Genomic DNA, 18,607 nt, shown 5'->3' on the forward strand with positions numbered 1-18,607 from the left:
TCCAACAATCTTAAATAAACAATGTTAAATCAGAGAAGCACTCAAGAAGTCGTTCAGCTGTTTACTGCATGTAAAGTTTTAGCTAGGTAACATAGCACTTGACTGATTTTGTCCCTTTTATGTGTTGGCAAAACATTACGGTCATAAAATGATCCAGCATACATTGTTTTTTTTTTCTAAATTATAAAACAATGATGGTGTAGACATCAAATTATTTTCTAATGTGTAATTAAGTTTTTAATTTTATGTATTTACAGTTGCCTCTCTGTTAGCTGTGGATAAAAATCTATTAAGAGGCTTGTTTTTTTTTTTTTTTCAAACATGTTCTTGAATAACTGAGGGCTATCTCTGTGTCTTTCATTCAATTTTATTCTGGCTGCTTTCTATTTTTAATAATTGATGCCATCTTCTTTGTTCGCTTGTCTTTTTATTTTCAGACATATCCTTTATTATGCTAAAGAATCCTGCTGAAATTAAACACAAGCTTGTATAACTGAATACTGTACAATGTCAGTTTTATTTTCTTGTCCACAATAAGAATCACACCATTTGAGCAATATACAAAACCATATTTATTTTCAGTATGAAGTGCTTCAAAACACACACTGGGAATTGTTTCGACAAAAAGATCTTTAAAAAATGTCTATGATGGAGAAGAAGCAAGGTTTCTCTGCAGGATAGTGGACCTCTGATCATCTGTGAAATACTACACATCATTTAATCTGGCACAATGTGATTAAACACGTGGGACCAACAGGAAGTCTCACCCTCCAGCTGCACTATTCACCTCCTCTACTGTATCAACATCAGCTGGAAAACAGACAGGCCTTTCCCACCACAGCCTATCATCAGCTACTATACACCTGTAACACTCTTCAATTAAAACACTGATTTTGTTACATCAAGAAGAGCCTCTTCTTGGCTGCAGCAAAAGTCTGTAGTGCTGTAGGCTTTGTACAGATTGGGCAGAGCACCTGTATCTTGAGTGTGGGGGCTCCAAGTCGGCAGCATCTCACATTTAGATCAGGCCTGAGTGGCTAGCCTCTCGATGATTCTCCTGTAGTCTTCCACAACAACCTGATAACTCTTCTCCAGCTCCTCGTGCTGCGTCTGAGTGTCCATCTGACCCATGTGGGACACCAGCTCCTCCGGCCGTAGGCACTTCCTCATCTTCGCCAGCTCCCTCTGATTCTTCTGCACAACATAAACGACAAACACACATCCATGAGGGGTTAAATCAGTTTGGTAAATTCTGCTATTTATAATTTCTGCAAAATTATAAATGTGTTTTTATCATTTACATTTAGGTAACACTTAAAAAAATAGTGTTTTTCCAGTGTTATACTGGAAGATATTGTTAAAAAGCACTGTTGAATGAATATTGCACCACTTCTTTGACCAGAGTGTCAATAACCTGCATTTAAACAACATATTTGAATACATTAATGATCCAACCGATTACTCATTCCCAATGGACAATTAATAACTTGTAAATACTACATTAAAGGCCTTGACGCAGTAATGGCGTGCCTGTAGTGTTCACTTAATCAAACTTAATACGACAAAACAAAACGAATTATGCCCTTTTTCGTGGTCATACCAGTCAAAGATTGACGAGTTCCCTGGTGTTTTTACAGGTTTGACTGAAACGCCAGAAAAAGGATCAAGCGGTCTCCTCTGCTCGCAAACCACAGTCACACTCTATCAAATCCACTGGCTCAACAGAGACGCAAGGACAGCCAGCAGTATCATTGGTGCCCCTCTCCTCTTTTTATTGGAGATCTATGAACAACACTGCAATCAATCCCATGACCTGTTTTCCCTCCTGCCATTGGGAAAGAAGTACAGAATCATCGGCAAATTCGTGTGTAAATACAATGAGAGATGAAAATGTAAGTAAATCTTGAAACCAAAATATGTAGTTGTCAATACATGGTACTGACAAGAAAACATTAAATATGACGGTGTATATCTTTCTTGACAGAATAAATGGGACACCAGGCTGTAAAAAAGAATGTACGTCACTGCATTACTCATCTTTTAAACAATCTCACAGTCTCTTTAGATCCTCTGTATCGTATAACACACTCAAATCTATACCTTTCATATTTTTAAATGCCTAGTTGATTATTTGAAAGTGACTTTCTAATAAAGAGTTCTTCCATTACAATAATCCATCAAAGAGTTTGAAGCCCTCTTTACGAAGGTTGAACACGTAACAAAGGTTTATAGTCTAATTGTTAAATAGCCTAGGAAACGGTGCCATTAGAAATCCTGAACTCAACTAAAATACAGTTATTTCTAAATGTAAGTAAATGTAATAAACTTAGGCTGGATATGATGTCGACTAATGGATTGTCCTGACATAATGAATCAGTTTGTTAAAATGAAAAATTATCAGGGAACCCAGCTAATACCTACTGCTTATTACCATACTATTATTAATATTAATAAAACCAATAGTTAAAATGACTTATTAAAACATGGTACACACATTAGTTGTAAAGCTGACTGCTGCAAGTTTCTCCACATGGTTGTACAAAGTACAGGTTGACTTAGTCCACAGCTATCTGTTGTCTGAAGCACGCACATGCTCACTGGGGAATTGGGGGTAAGAGTAGAAATGTATAATCCCCCTCACATTCACAGAGCGGCGGCCCCTGCCATTCAACTAACTACATGCTAAATCTCCTCGGGGAAGGAAAATCGCTCTGCATCTGGCCACCAGATCTTTCTTTGCCACTCTCCCAAGGAATTCCTCCTTCCCACTTCACCACATAGGTCTTTTCCATGTCAGATTCTGCCTTTTTTGAGATGTGCGGTTACCCTGCTGACAGCAAATTCTCTAATGGATGGTATGCAAAGTCTCAGCGAGCAGCTCGAACATAAAATGTCACAAGCAAACAGGATGTTGGGGAGTAACTCGGGAGGGCAGATCTACTCAGCATTTCCCACTGTCATGTCTGAAACACGGAGCCAGAGTCGCTTACGATATTCTGTTACACTGAATCTCTAAAACTCAAAAGAAACTTGCCCAGAAAAAAACATGAGAAAACATCAAAAAAGCCGTTTGAAAAGAACTGAACTCTGAATAGTAGCAGCTTTTTTGACAAAGTGCTTTAAACACACTTTCATGAAAATTATTTCTCCCAAAGAAATGCAAATCCTGACTAATGACATGTGCCTGAATAGAAAAAAGCTCCAGCAGCAGCAAAACCACAGACGCCTGGTGCGCCCTATTGTGGCTGTAACAATACGGCACTAGTAATCTATCAATTTTCACAGGACTGAAGATCAATTTTTCTGCTGTTTTAAAACGTAACATAATAAACAGTGACAATACAGGGCTGTACGGCGTACACGGGCCATTTTTCTTCCTACTCTGTACAGCTATAATGTTATGCTAACAAAAGGTGGAAGACTGCAGACTGGATTCTTGTTTGACAGCAACAGAGACAAGTTGACGTTCAGATTTATTTGAATACACGGGGGAATCACTCAGGATGTCGTTCCACAAGCACTTTTTGACCCACTCCATGCTGACATGTAAAGTACACTACTCTGAAGTTGTGACGATTATAAGCTCACCCTGTATGGTCCGAATAGCCTCTTCTTCACCTCCAAACGGTACTCTCTTGCTTTTTCTTCATCGCCCATGTCTGTCGCTCTCAGACGCAGGATTTCGTACACCCGCCTTGCATGTTTCTGAAGGAAAAAAAAAGAAAAACATTCTTGTTAAAAGCTTGCTTTTTATAATTTTTCATGCAAATCATTAAGACTCAACTGGAACTAAGTGCTAAATGGGAAGTCTAGAGAGTATGATAAATAAGGCCTCAAATTTTCTCAAGAAGAGTCCCTAATGTGTCCACGTGCATCACAGATTCCATAAGAAGCGCCATGAACCAGCTAATCTAATCAAATTTAGGGCAAACAAGCAACCTGAGCTGCTAAACACGTAATTATTAGATGTTCTACAATATTAAGAGTATTGGAAATCTGTAAAGACTGTAGTTTTTTCTTCATACTGTGGAAAATAGTGAGTATCGGACTGGAACTGAAACCTTAAAAGGGCAACGGCCCATTTGAGTTTCTATCAAAACTTACATTCACTTTGTATAAGTACTGTACAATATCTGCAAGTTCCCCAGAAAATTAAACGGGGAGAAAAAAAAACTGCCAGTCAACAGCGCAAATGTAATTTCTGAATATCGTAACCTTGGAAGTCGGTTTCCAAAAGGTCTGTTTTCAGTTAACTGTGTTTGGAGGTGGATAAAGAAAGCAGCACAGAAGGGCTACAGTTAAAAAAAATTGCTGTATACATGTGGGCAAGGCCTTTAAACAGTGGGAAAATGAACGGGTACACAAAAAGGAAAAAGTTCTCTTCCTAAATGAGTTGCTATCCTATGTGGATGACAGTGTAGTTCGCACAATATCATCAGCATGACTGCCCTATTTACTGGTGAGTGAAGTCAATCAGTAACAGTCTTAATAATCTATTAATCATTTAATAAGGAAAAAGAGCAATGAAATGATGAATAATCACTGCACAATAAATATTTGGTTGTTTGAACTTGTACATTGTTTTGACATTTCACAGACAAAACCATAAAGATTCAATAATAGAACAGATTATTTGTGTAGTATATGTTCACACTCGTAGCCTCGTGCAGCACCTTGTTAATTTTCAGCTTGTCTTGTGCCTCTTTGACCATGTCAGCTGAGAAGCCGAGGAGCAGCTTGTCTACAGCGAAGGAAGGAAGGCCTTGACAAAGCTTCGCCAGCACATAGTCTCTCAGCTTCACGTAGCTCTCGGAGGGGTCTTCAGCTGGAAACAGACACCGAAACACAGTTAAGAGGAGTTAACAGAGCTGAGCTTTAACATCATTTACTATGCCTGATGTTCAACCTATGCAATGTGTACTACGTTAGAAGATGAGGGAAAGGTTTTTAAGTCCATATTTCAAACTTTTTCAAGATGGTATCTACAACATAAATATTAGTGGAGAGATATTACTTAGGGCCAGTGGAACTGTTAGCAAGAACCTTCTGCCTATTCACTGCTTAATCTTAAAAAAAGTTCTTTCTTGAAAAGGTTTTTCACTCTGAAAGGAAAAAGCTGGGATGCCTCTTTAGTATTCATCCTCCGTCTCCATGCAAAGAATCTATTTCGATCCAACTAGTTTCAATAGAGCACATTCTGGCATACAAGCCAGCCCTCCAAATTAACTCACCGTCTGGATCCACCAACTGCAGAGAAAAATCATTTAAACTGTTCGTGGGTGATGCCTGGATTTTAGATTAAATGTTTATCCCACCATTTTCAACAGAGTCTATGCTTTTTATTTATTTTTTAAATCAGATCCTCACCTGTGATGTCTTGCACTTTGGGCAGGCTGCAATAAAATCTGTGCACTGCCTCCAGGAGCTGAGCCCCGTGACCCTCTCCTTGGAACGGAGGCAGGATCAGCATTTGGCTGTTTAGTTAAAGGTCAGACATGCATGCAGAACCAGTGAGGAAAAAGGTTTGTACAAAATTATTCACAGAACACATTTATGTGGCATCCGAGTTGTTTTTCCTCAGTAGGAACCGGCACTCGCTGATTGAAAGCAGAAAATAATAGATTGTTACACTGATCCATCAATGCAACAAATCAAATCACATCAAAGGCTTATCTATAAAGTTGTTTTCGGATACAAATCACCCTGGTTTGGTAGTGAAACAAAATCTGGTTGAATGGTTGGCTATATAAGCCAGTAATTTGGGCTCTTTGGGAAGAGGATAAAGAAATGTATAATTTTCCACTCCTTTTTCATACAAAAGAATGGGAAGGCACGTGCTGCCCCAGCAATTACCTTACACGTGGTCGGGTTTTGTCTGGGTACACGTAGTAATTATAAACTGTCATGTAGCCAACAGTTGCGTAGAGAGTCTCCCCATCTTTATTGTACTTTTCAAATCTGCAGATAAAACACAAAGGCAAACAGGTCAATTACAGGCACACTCCCATGCAGTGTCCATTTTAGCCCCTCTGTTCTCGTGCCCACCCCTAACCCCCCGACATGAGCATGTTAGAGCAGCCAGGCCCCGATTGGTACACCTGCTACAACCTGAATACATTATGCACTTAATTGGAGTACTGCAACTTAGAGGAAGAGAAGGGGTTGGAGGAGGGACTGAGCTCCTCAAAATCACTTCAGTCCATTTTCCCCATTGTCACTATTAATAGGTGCCAGGGTAAAGAAAACACTGGCAGAGGCTCTTTTTACTGTTAAGACATTGTTCAGTGTTTCAAAAGACAACAGTATTCAATTCAGCTCTTGCCCCTGAAAAATCTGAAAAGGGCTTTTGGCACAAAGGAAGCTCTTGCCTGATCAACAATTCTTCTATGGGGGAAATATAATCAAACTGGCCTGGTAATTGGTCACAAGCGCCTCAAAGGGGGGCTTTGTTTTTCAATGACACAATAAAGGCTTTGGGTAGGGCCGGGGGGGTTGATGTCAATTAAGGAGGGCACTCACACGAGAAAGAAGTCCCAACGATCGTCGTCTGCATCGATGAAACTGGCAGTCTCTATGAACCACATGAGGAAGGTCTGCAGGCGCTCGTGGTACTCTTGGAATCCCGGGCAGGTAATGTCAGCCTGGGGGCGAATGCGGCAAAAACGGTTCGATCTAAATCTAGTCCATTACGATGCACCATACGTTAAAACTGGATTGATTTGGTGAGTCAGTAATGTTCGCACCTTGTGAATCTGGTAGGTGAGTTCTCCTGCCTCCTCGTTGTGGACTGTGTATGTGTGAAGCAGGGTGCCGAAGGGCTTGAAATTGGCCTCCTTCTCCAGCAGTGAGATGAAGTCGTCAGTGTTGCAGGTGAATCCAGCAGGAACGATTTCCCGGATCTTTCCTTCCACATCGTCAGGCTGGATAACACAATGTGAGCAGGGTTAGTAATTCAAACGGCAAACTTCTACACGTTCATAGGATTTTCTATAACTGTAGCCACAGTCGCATTTTCAAACACATTTAAAAGTGGCGCGGTAATATATTGTTTCATGTTCTTAGTTTGGCCATGTCTGCGAAAAGGTGAAAAATAACCTGCAAAATAAGACAGGAAACATGAATCCTTTGAAGAAAGGAAAACCATTAGGCAATTAAAACTGTCAGCTGAGCAGAGACCACGGCAGCACCCCCCCCCCCTCCCCCTCCCCGGTGAAAAGGCCACTTAAATCAGTACATTTACTACTTATGTTAAACCATGAATATGTGATGAAGTTGCCACAATAAACGCATTTCTGCTTCTCACTGGGAAATAAAATCTTATGAATTGATCTCAACTTAACAAACCTTTGGGCATCCATAATAGAGGCCTCTCCTCTAATCCTGCCAAGTGAACCCAATCAAATGAATTTGCCCCCGCGTTTTCAAAGAGCCTCAGAGACAAAGGGGCCCTACCCTTGGACTTTTTACTCAGTGCAACGTGTGGTTAGTTCAGCTGTAATGTTTGCATTGTATCCATTTCCACAAGGATTGACATGAGAACACTTTGCTAAGCAGCCCTTTCACACCATTTACATGTGTGATGGGCATTATTTCGGCACAGAGACCCTTGCTGCTCAGCATTGAAAACTGGGAAATGAAGAAGGTCTGAGCAAAATGCACTACAAAAGGCTAATACAACATACTGCTAATTCCTCCCTTTCAGACATCAGCTAATATCTAACTGGAAGTAATGCACCTGCAGCTGAATGCCTCTTAACCATTGTAATTGTTCGGCCACATTTCTAGGGAACAAGGACCACACTTAAAAGGCCATGGACAAACAAGTCCCTTTGTCCCGGGCACTTTCCTACATACTAGACACTAAATTGCACAGCCTCACAGAATAGATGCCTTAGTTTGGCATGAATATAACTTAACAATGTTCCTTTAGGACAGTTTGTTAATGTCTTTGATTTCTAACAATAAGTACAAAGGGAGTACAAACTATCTAATTTGTTGTGTTGGTATTATTTCATCTCTTTAATCTACTGCAAAGAGGATGGTACACTGAATATTTGAAGTGAATTCTCTGTTATTTTTGAAGTATTTTAAAGGGAAAGCATTACACATTAACATAGATTATAAATCTAATATAAGTAATTTTATAGAAAAACTACAGGTAGCCGTAATTCCCTCCAGTTTTCAGCCCACGTGCACCAAGGGTCTGGCACCAAATCAGTGTTTTCTAGGAGACGTCAACCAGAACGGTGTTTTTGGCTGATTTAAAGGGGAGAAGGTGAGTTTTGATCAGAGTCTTGTATCAACGCGGCAGCTGCATCAACTCCCATCTCTGCCTCCCCTCGTCCCTCGCCAGCTGCACCGCACCCCGACCGTCCACATGCACTCAGAGACAAACACTCTTCAGATGCAGCCTGAACTCTGCTGCTCCCCTCACTCTCTGCCTCTACACCAGCTGCACTCAAACCCTTAACAAGGTGAACACTCAGGGGTCAACGCTGAACACTAGGTAGTGGCACACACCACCATCACTTTTCAGTTTGAATATCGGCTTCAAACCATGTTCCCCAAAAAGTGTAATGGCTTTCTTTACGTTCAAAAACAGACTTTTTTTTTGTGGAGTTGCCAGAGACGAAAGAAACCATCACTTTTGACAGGGGTTACTAATAATTTGAATGCATCAACAAAAACGCCAAATCTTTATAAGTTGTACCAGTTCTCCCACATTCACATTGTCCAGTAGGGGAGCCCCCTGCTGTGTCCAGACAAGGCAGATGTCCCAGAGTTGAATCATTTGACCTTAGTAGGGGCCCTTGCTAATTCTGGTATTCGTTTTGCATGTTTGCAGCATTGACAGCTTCAGGAAATATTCAAAGCCGCCAGTGGTCTTTTGTGATGTCCCGGAGAAGGACAAGCATTTCACTTTACTGTCCGCTTTTGTCCAAATACTGGCTGTTGATATGTAAATAACTGTGTCACTCAATTAAAAAAAAAAAAAAAAAAGGCATGAAGTTTTACATACTAAGCAGCGCCCATTACAGGACATAGGACATTAAAACCCACTATTAAATATTTTCACTAAATAAATCCACTAATTATTACATAAAACATGTCTCGATATTCAGCCTCAAAGATCTTGTCTGACATTAACTTGAGCAATAATTCACTCCTGAAAATACATGTACATATAAGATGTCCAGCCGAGTCACATTACCCCCCCTGCTGATTCAATCACAGAAACTTTGAAGAAATCAATGCCTCATGTTAGACCCCACCAACAAAATCATTTAAAACCCTTCTCTTCCGACAGGGAGGAGTGGGATTAGTGTACTGGCACGGGGGACCATGGTGGGATGGGATTAGTCTAACAAAACAGGAGATCTCTTACTGGAATAATGTCACCCCCGAGACAGAGACTGTGAGGTCCCTCAGCTCGCGAAGAAAAGAGTACTATAGGTCTATCTACTGCCCTTTAAGAGTAATTGATTGCACAGTTACGGAGACAACCATTTAGTTGCTGCCTTGTGATCTTCCATGAATATATGGCTTGTTTTGCTAAGCCTCAGATTAATAAGGACATATTTTGTTTCACGCCATACTTTGTAGTTGACTTGTTTTCAGTATGTTTTGACAAAAATGCTGTTCCAGTCATTTTTGCCGTAACCTGCCGTTAGTTCAAAAGACACAAATTATATGTGGCACACCGTGTATCAAAACCAATACTGTCAAAACTACTGTCAAAAAAACAATAAATGTCTTTTTCTTCACATCAGCAACATTAACAGTTCCCGCTTCCTCTCCTGTTGTTCAACATTACTGAGCTGAGTTAGCGTTCTCCAACCGATCAACAGCATAAGACTTTGTTTTAGAAGTAAATTTAATTTGAAACTTTATCTATTTCATATCTATCTAGCGTATCCTCATTATGCAGTAATTCCTAAATCATGAATGTTTAAACAGCCATGGGTGGCCAGCTAAACCAGTGGAGAATCGCTCTTAAAGTGTTGCTCAAGCGCTCATTGACGTAATTCGTTTACAGGTGTCCTGGTCAAACATATCATAGGTCGATGTCTGAGTGAAGAGTCAAAGAAAGTTGAAGCCAGCTTAAGTCTGATATATAGCGCATTACGCCCCTTAAATAGCAACAAATAGCAGGCATCAGTTTTACGCTAAATGACACCAGCTTCCATTGAAAATGAGTTGTAACTTGTTGCTCTAAAGCAGCTCGTGTGAATGCACGGCGTAATGTACACCCTCAGTTGCAGCTGCTGGCACCAGAGTACAAGCAGGAAAAGTATTACACTCAGGTGTGAAAAATTTGCCTTTTATAAGTATTTAAATTATTTGTACACATAAACAAATAGCTCAGTACTTTCCATCTTCATTTCCAGAATATTTCCTTCTGGCAGCAGTGGAAATTACTCCAAAGAACCAATCATTCATTTATGTGGTGGCTCCTGTTTTTAGTTATAAAAACCAACTTCTTTTGAGTTTAAATGTAGTTTCACTTATTTATTGTATGAATTATACAAAACGTGTCCGATCTATGACCTTTTGTGTGTGGCATCTGTAATAAGAAAAATAAAATGCACGTGTCATGTAATTTAGACAATCAATCGTATGCACTTTTACGATCAAAACTGTAAAACTGTTAAGTTCAAACTGGATTTGAACTTAAACAAAACAGTTTTGTTGGACTTTTCTTCTTGAAAACCTCTTCCTGAATGTTTCTTAACTTCATCATGGGCTTATTGCTCAAATACATTCTCAAACGTTCCCCATATTTAGACACGGTTCTAACGAGGAAGTGTCTTCTTACACAGACGGAGAGCAACATGAGCGATCCAATCATTTCCTGTTATTTGCCACCTGACAAATGAAAGTCAAACTCTCAGCTGTTTAGGTTCAGTTTAGTCAGCTGACACTTGGGGGAAAGTATCTTGACACTGAGCAGCTAGAACTTAAAGATATAAAATCATCACAATAAAATATTGTATACTAAGCTGCTACAAACTTCAGGATATACCAGCTCTTAAAATACCTCAGTAACTGTAAAGTGTGCTCCAAGACTGACTATTCTTGTTTTACATAACACCCTTTCTTCAAAGCCTGATGGAGAAGCTTTTGGAAAGAAAGACATTACTTTTCACCAGGAGGCAAAGTATTGTCATCACTTTGTATGTGTTTAAGGCATATTATATTTGAACTGGATGCTTCTAATGGTGATACACAATCAGCATGACATGTTGCCCATTTTCATCACGACAGAAGAAGAAAAAGGTTGGAACACTACGTGTTATATTCGCACCAAAATGGCATGAATTTCTAAAAAGAATGCAGCTTAAAAGAATAAAAAATTAATTCTCTTACCTCCACGCAGTCAAACGTCTCAGTGACCTTTGAGGAGTATTTCACTTTGAAGAGGGTGCTCAGGTTTCCAGCAGTGTAGAAGATCTGAATCTGAAGACCTTTGTATCCAAATGCAACTTCACTACAGAGGAGACGAGGAAAAAATGATTAATAATCAAAAACACCTTTGACAAGACAGTGACTTTTAGACATAAAACAATAACATCCCATTTCTGATGTTGTGTGGAGTCCAGGTGGAATAAATACCAGAGGGACAATAACAAACATCTGATCATTACTATTCTATGAAAATTGTTAAATATACACCCCGAGTGAATAATACATGTTTACTGAGGGTCATTTATTTCACTCTGTGCATTGTTGCCTTCATCATTATATCACTAGCAGTTTATGACAAAATAGATTCATCATTATGCAACTGTGTGATTAAGGTTTACTAGCAATTATGCTTGCCGAAATAATTAATGCCCCAATTACAGTGTTCCCTTTGAGCTGATTGCAGCAAGTGCAAAAATAACCAGTCCTAGTTTTGACTAATTTGGAAATGCATTTTGGAGCGGAGCAATGTGCTGGTGTAAGTCTAAACACAGACACAGGTGTCCCTCCAAATAACGTAGTTTTGCCAGGGTCAATGCCCCTCCTGTGTATCACGTTACACTAATAATGTGACTCTTAACAGCTTTTTGTGAGGCTTCAATAACATGCAGGACCAATTACTGTTCACGTGCTATGTTCAAACACACACACTTCATGCTCTCCATCAGGAAGGACTACATGAAATAATCACATACAGGTACTAACATATTTTGTCAAATTCAGTTTTGGCATGTACAAAATATTAAGGATAGCACAATACATTCAGCAAGTTTGGATAACATTCAAGTCTGCTGTACAAAAACACTGTGCATGAAAAGTGCAACGGCTTATTTTTTTTCTGATCATCAAGTTAATCTTGTTTAAATTCAGTTTTTAAACCGTTTGAGATATACGAGTCCTGGCTGTCTTTCTTGAACCAAAATGAAGAGATCAATGGCTACGTTTACATGAACACCTGTACTCCGCAGATAATTAGAATATTAGTCGAGACAGAATAAAAATGTCTAAATGGTTCATGTAACCACCTCAGTTGGGACGGACCCAATCTGAACTGATCTTCAGTCAAATTGTTATTTAGTTCAACTCCTTTTAACCCTAGATCTTTACAGCCAAGGTGGAGAGAGCAAAGTGAGCATGACTCGTGGTGGCCACAGTGGCCATCTTCATTGGACATAGTTGAAAACAGCATTACCATTTAAGTAGATGTGTCAAAGCATCAGTCTGCAGCACATTGAATGAGTAGTCAATTTATTATTGTCAAATAAGTAAGACATAGTATTGTTAATGTTCCAGTAATGGAATTTCAGAAAATGAATGAATTAATTAATTAATTGTAATTAACTGATTATTAATTTTAAGTCTCACTGTCCGTTTGACACTGTCGGGCTGACATCAGTAATACTCATTATGCACACGTGGAATAAAATAAACCATTAAGAAAGACATAATAAAAAAAAATTAAGAACCTCTATTTTAACCACTATTGCCACGATCGACTTGAAAATAACCTCTCAATAAAAGTATATATTATTACTTCACAATCCAAGAACATGCAAACAGTGAGTTGTGGAGAATGACATAAACCCTTATTAAATGTAACAATTATGCCTAATTACCCCCTCCCCCGGCCACAGCAATCTGTAAACAATTAGAACCACAACGAGCAGGTAAATATTGATAATCATTATCGGCACTGAAAGTCCATATTGGTGCATATTGACAATTTTCCAATTAGACCCATTTCATGCTGCCTCTAATTATTGTTTACAATGCAAACTGTAACTTTGTATTCAACGCATTCGCTTTGAAATAAAGGGAAATAAAACATACTCTGGCTATTTAGACAACCATTAGCCATCATTGAGTTCCTATATTTTTTTTTTTGTACCACAACACACTTCAGACATGATCACTGTGACTGGATGAGAGAAGGAAGGTTCTTGCTTTGAGTGCAAATGACTGACTGGTACCATTTAGATCTGTCTTCATAATGTCCACACCTCATGGCACATGTTTCCCATCCCCACACTTTATAGCCAAGAGAAGAATGAATAAATACGTGTTAGAAATTTGTAAATAGAGAGCAGACTGACGCATAAATCTGAACTGTAAGCGCACTTTACACGTTTAACCATGACACATTGCACGGCGCTCAGCCAGATGTGAATGGATTCAAAACAACCATCAAGATGTGGTAACGTAACAGCTAAATAATGACACTGGTTCTCCCTCATATGTGTGAAAATAAACATGGAATGAATCTAAACATGTACCAGAAGTATAGAGCATAAAAAAAACTACCTGATAGTTTCTGAATCACTATCACTATCAAGTAGCGCATAGCAGTGGCAACAAAAAATACTCACTCGTCTCCAAAAATTTGGTGGCTGTACTCTGGGTGGAATGTGGTACCATCATCCTCAACATCCTCTGGAAAGCGAACTGAGAGAAAAAGATGGCGAGATTCAATTAACTGAACAAATAAGAACAAGGTACCATCGACTAAGTACACCTACTGTGACCTGCTCATTAGTTACGCTAGTGAAAATTTAAAAAAAATAAAATGGGGTTGTCAAAATAATAGAAACACGTGCAGGTACAACACATTACAATTCAACAACAGCAAGGCAGACAGATTGCTTTTTTTTCACTTGCGCGCCTAATGAGCTGGTAAATGAGTGTACGTTATTGTATTAATTTACAAGACATAATGAATAAAGCAAAAAAAAGGCCAGAAAAAAAACACTACCAAGCTTCAAGCATATAGCTTCATTGGTGTCACACTTGTACTCAGCCAATTTCTTCTCCATGGTGTTTACTCCTGTAGAAACCCACAAAGCATAAAATATGTTGTTAATCAGTTGTTTATATAAATCACTTTGTTACACACACACACACACATATATTCATAATTCGTTGTTAAAACACAAGCTACTGGGTTCTCTGATACCATTCAACCCATTTGTACTCGTACCTCAAGGAGGAGCAACCAGTTTAACCCTTTCAAGTAAGCATGTTATTCTTTAAGCCAGAAATATCTATCAGGGACGTCTAGATGAGATCAAATTCTAAGAAAAACAGGTCTTCCTCTCTTATTACCACATAACGTGGTATTCAAAAGGCATGAAAGCAGTTTGAACTAACGCTACACCTTATTCAAAGCACACATTTAAACCGAAATCCAAGCATTGCATTAACAGACAAACAAGCTGCGTGCTATCACAGCCTGATAACATGCTGCTAACGTTAGCAAACAGGCCCACTGCAATGTAACGTTAGCTAGCTTAACCCGCTATGTTTTGAAGCGTTCACGAGACAGTTTACAACCCCAGCGGGCTTTAGGCGGTACTAACGTCCGTTTGTTGATGGAAATGCATTAAAACGAAGACGAAGGAATCAAAGCATTGTCACATTTAGACTCTTACCCGCCATTTCTGCACACTGTGTTGTGTGGAGATGTGTTGTCCCAAAAGACCCGCGGAATCAGGAGGACTTCCGGGTCTGCGTGTTTCCGTGGAAACCGGATGTAGTTTTTTTTTTTTTTTTTTTTTTTTTTAATGGCGCCTGTAGCTCTACGTGAAGACAGAAAAAAAACATTAAAATAGTTAATATAAAGTATAAAGTCTGAAATGTGAAATACAAACGGCACTTTTTTAAATAATAAATCGAATTGCTTGATTTAAGGGAAGGTGATTTTAACAGTGAAGAAAGCACTACGCACTGAACTGCGTTATTTATTTGTGTTGTTAACATATTGAGTGGTTTCATTTTGGCATTTTGGTCTCATTTTTTATTTAAATAACTGTGATGCTTTTTAATTAATAAAATCTCATATTTCATCGTTGTAATTTTCCTTCCTGCAATGTCTTCCAGAGCTATCATCTATTAATATTTGTTCCCTATTGCACAGCATTAACACATATACATTTGTATGTTATTCATTAAATAACAGTACAGTAGACTTAGATAACTGTTACTGCAAAACAAACATGCCAAAGTCAGTTTGCTTTGTTTTTGTCTTACCAACAACAATCCAAGACCTATAAATATGAGATATGAAATTATATGTTATAATATATAAATATAGGACTCTACACCTGTGATTAATTACCTTCATTGTTAGAAATAAACCAACCGGTAGTCAGCATTATCTTGGTTTTTATTAGATTCACAGGCTTTAAAATAACCCTGGCCTCCTACAAATATAGAAAATAATACTGAAAACACAAAGAGAACTATTTTCTATTATTTTCAATTTCTACACCGAGATTACACAAGCACTTAACACAAACATTATTAGCCCTTTTGAGCATTCTTTGTTCATATTATGTCAGAATATTAGATGGTATATCAATAACTGATTTTCCGAAACAGAATTATCAATATTCAACTCAAACATCCGTAATCAATGGGCTACAGTATGATTAAGCAAGCTATTATATAGTGACATATTGAGGACAATTTATTATGGAATAGCTAATGTAGAGTTTGTCATTTTAGATCTGAAAGACACCCATTGAAAGTCAGGTTTTGTTGAGTGGGGCGGTGATTTGTTGTGTTCATCTAAAAAGCATTTTTTTTTTCAAGTTTTCCTTCATCCCACCAACAAAATCTAGTTAAATTAGAGGAACTCAGACCAAACCACAGGGACATCTGATTATTGTTATGCAAATATGGGATAAACTGCCCATTTGGGATAAAAGTCCCCCTTATTTGGATGAGTTAGTGAGGTTAAAGGAAGTAGTTTGGTTAGACTACGGCGATATCTCAATGAAATAAACAGAAATTGGCTCTCTGGTGGAAAGTGCAATTGTGAACATCCCTCTGAGCCCAGGTAATGCTGTGCCATCATCCCAGCCTCGGCTATTCTGTCCTCCAGGTGCACCAATGAATGACCTACCCAGTCATGTTTAAGCCGCTGTAATTTTGCCACTACTACACTATCAGCACTAGATTATCCCTTTCCTGAACAATACATACCCTTTACAATCCTTAGGCAACAAATAGTGCCTGCATGGAGGGAAAACATGCTGCTTGACCTCTGAACTTCAAACTGTCATTTTTTAGAAGATCCCACAATGGAGGGAGGAAATACAATGCTGTGGGGTTTAACAGTTACATCAGGCGCCAAGTTGATATTTTCTCCTACATTCAAACGTGTGTGTCTAGTGGATGTGATACATGTGAGTAAGAATCAGGTGAAAGAGCAATGTCGTCATTAATCGTGTGGTTGGTGGTTTGATCCATGGCAGGTGCTTAAACAATGAAGCCTAAATTGTTCTTCACATGAGTAGGAAAGGTTGATGTGTCTGCCAGATGAATCTTTCAAATCTGTTTTGTGCTGAAATGAAAAAAATTACTCATTTTCAGACCTAATTTCACAAGTGTGCACATCCTGTTAAATAACCGGGCTTCGGTATGTATACTGTAAGAATTAAAACTGGTAACTGTAAATCTTAGTTTAGAGCTTTATTATCTATGTATAAAACTTGTTGAATCTCCTGACTCACAATATTGTCCGGAGTAACAGTCCTGCTTTATTACATCCACAGGGTAGATATGATGTATCCTAAAGGGCACCATTGACTTATATGGATTTAGAACAAGCTAAATCTTTTATCAGTGACAAAGCAAACCATGTTCCTGTTACACGTGCCGTGTCTCATTTTGATTTCTGAAAAAGCATCCATTATGCCCTAAATTAATTATTGTAAATATGCACTACAAGAGGAAATACTTGTGCCAAAAATACAAGTTAGATAAAAAAATAGACACAGAATAAGATAAGAAAAACTTTATAAAAGTATAATATATTAAAGGTACAATACATATTTATGGTTGCTATACCAAGCTAAGTAGCTAACTAACTACAGCTTAGTGAAAAAACAACCACTTATTATTGCAGAGAATGAAATGCTAAAATAAGTAAATTGTCTGAGACACAGATTGATGTATTACAGTGGTCCTTTAGGTGTGGATGAAACTCAACAGCAATAAAATTTGGATGTTAAACAGTCTGACTCTTGTAGTACAAATCACTGCTTTAGTAGCTGCTGTAAGAGGGCATCCTCGATTACCATCCATTTACAACCTGCTAAATCTAGCTTGCTGCCTCTTTATGACTTGATGAATTATTCTAAATGTTCATTAAAGCAATGCAACACTTAAAAAATCATGTAGTAAATGTCAAATATGCTGTTAATGACTGATTCAAATGATGTTTGCAGAGTCACTAACTATATTTACAAGTCAGTTCCATGCCAATGGACGATTCATTGACGAGATAAGCCATGACACACACCGATCAGGCATAACATTATGACCACCTGCCTAATATTGTGTAGGTTTCCATTGTGCCTCCTAACGGTTGTGACTCATCAGAGAATGGACATGGGTCTTCTGAGGGTGTCCTGTGGTGTCTGGCAACAGAATGTTGTTAGAAGGGGGCTTCGGGTCTAATGAGTTGAGGGGAGGGGCCCACAGATACTTGATCGATTTGGGATCTAGTGAATTTTGTGGCCAGGTCAAAACCCTGTGCTCATGTTTCATGTTTTTTAGTTGTTCCTAAATCGTTTTTGTGTGTGTGTCTGTGTCAGGCTGCATCCTGCTGGGGGTGGTGTAATTGCTGGGTGGGTGGTACATGTCTAAGTAACATCCACAGGAATGCCAGGTCCAAATGTTTCCCAGCAGAACATTGTATTGTCACAGGATGGTCAATGTTATTTCCTTCTCCTGTCAGTGGTTTTAATGTTGTGGCTGATCAGTGTATAGCCTATATAACATCATATAGACAGACTATTTACGAGTGGTTGTATTATTAATTTATGGAGGTACGTCAGTCACATTTAATGCATCCAGTATTACACCCCAATAGCAAAATTGGTCTGGCCCATTGATGGGCCAACTTGCACTTGGCCCACATGCATAAATGAATTGCGGCACAGTACACACGCCTGCACATTTAACAAACATTTAACAAATTTAAAAACTGTACATTTATGATTCTACACATGTCCATAAACTGGATAAATTGGATTCTCCCCACTCTCAGCATAAGTTTAAGATATGGTGCTGTCCATTCCCTGCTTTCTCTTCATCCTCTCCAGTCTGCCACCATCTCTATCTGGAGAGAGATGTAACCATA

General features: G+C 38.7%; 1 protein-coding gene across 1 annotated transcript; it reads right to left on the minus strand.

The window, feature by feature from the left end:
- Positions 1 to 554: 554 nt before the first annotated feature.
- On the minus strand, positions 555 to 14,959 carry hat1 (histone acetyltransferase 1). Its single transcript, XM_084544627.1, has 11 exons — positions 14,889 to 14,959; positions 14,213 to 14,284; positions 13,830 to 13,905; positions 11,368 to 11,488; positions 6,744 to 6,920; positions 6,520 to 6,641; positions 5,854 to 5,958; positions 5,368 to 5,474; positions 4,674 to 4,825; positions 3,589 to 3,705; positions 555 to 1,194 (listed from the first exon to the last, which is right to left on the minus strand). The coding sequence occupies exons 1-11, from the start codon at positions 14,893 to 14,895 to the stop codon at positions 1,024 to 1,026; spliced, it is 1,227 nt and encodes a 408-aa protein (XP_084400753.1). The 5' UTR covers positions 14,896 to 14,959; the 3' UTR covers positions 555 to 1,023.
- Positions 14,960 to 18,607: the final 3,648 nt, after the last annotated feature.

This window comes from Chelon labrosus, assembly GCF_963514085.1.
Source record: "Chelon labrosus genome assembly, chromosome: 5".
NCBI lineage: Eukaryota > Metazoa > Chordata > Actinopteri > Mugiliformes > Mugilidae > Chelon > Chelon labrosus.

Bases quoted from the DNA above. Each gene is read 5' to 3' on its own strand.
- hat1 (XM_084544627.1), bottom strand. The intron at 6,921-11,367 runs GTAAGAGAATTA...TGTGTTATCCAG, and splicing joins AGACGTTTGACTGCGTGGAG to CCTGACGATGTGGAAGGAAA. The intron at 3,706-4,673 runs GTGCTGCACGAG...TTTTTCCTTCAG, and splicing joins ACAAGCTGAAAATTAACAAG to AAACATGCAAGGCGGGTGTA.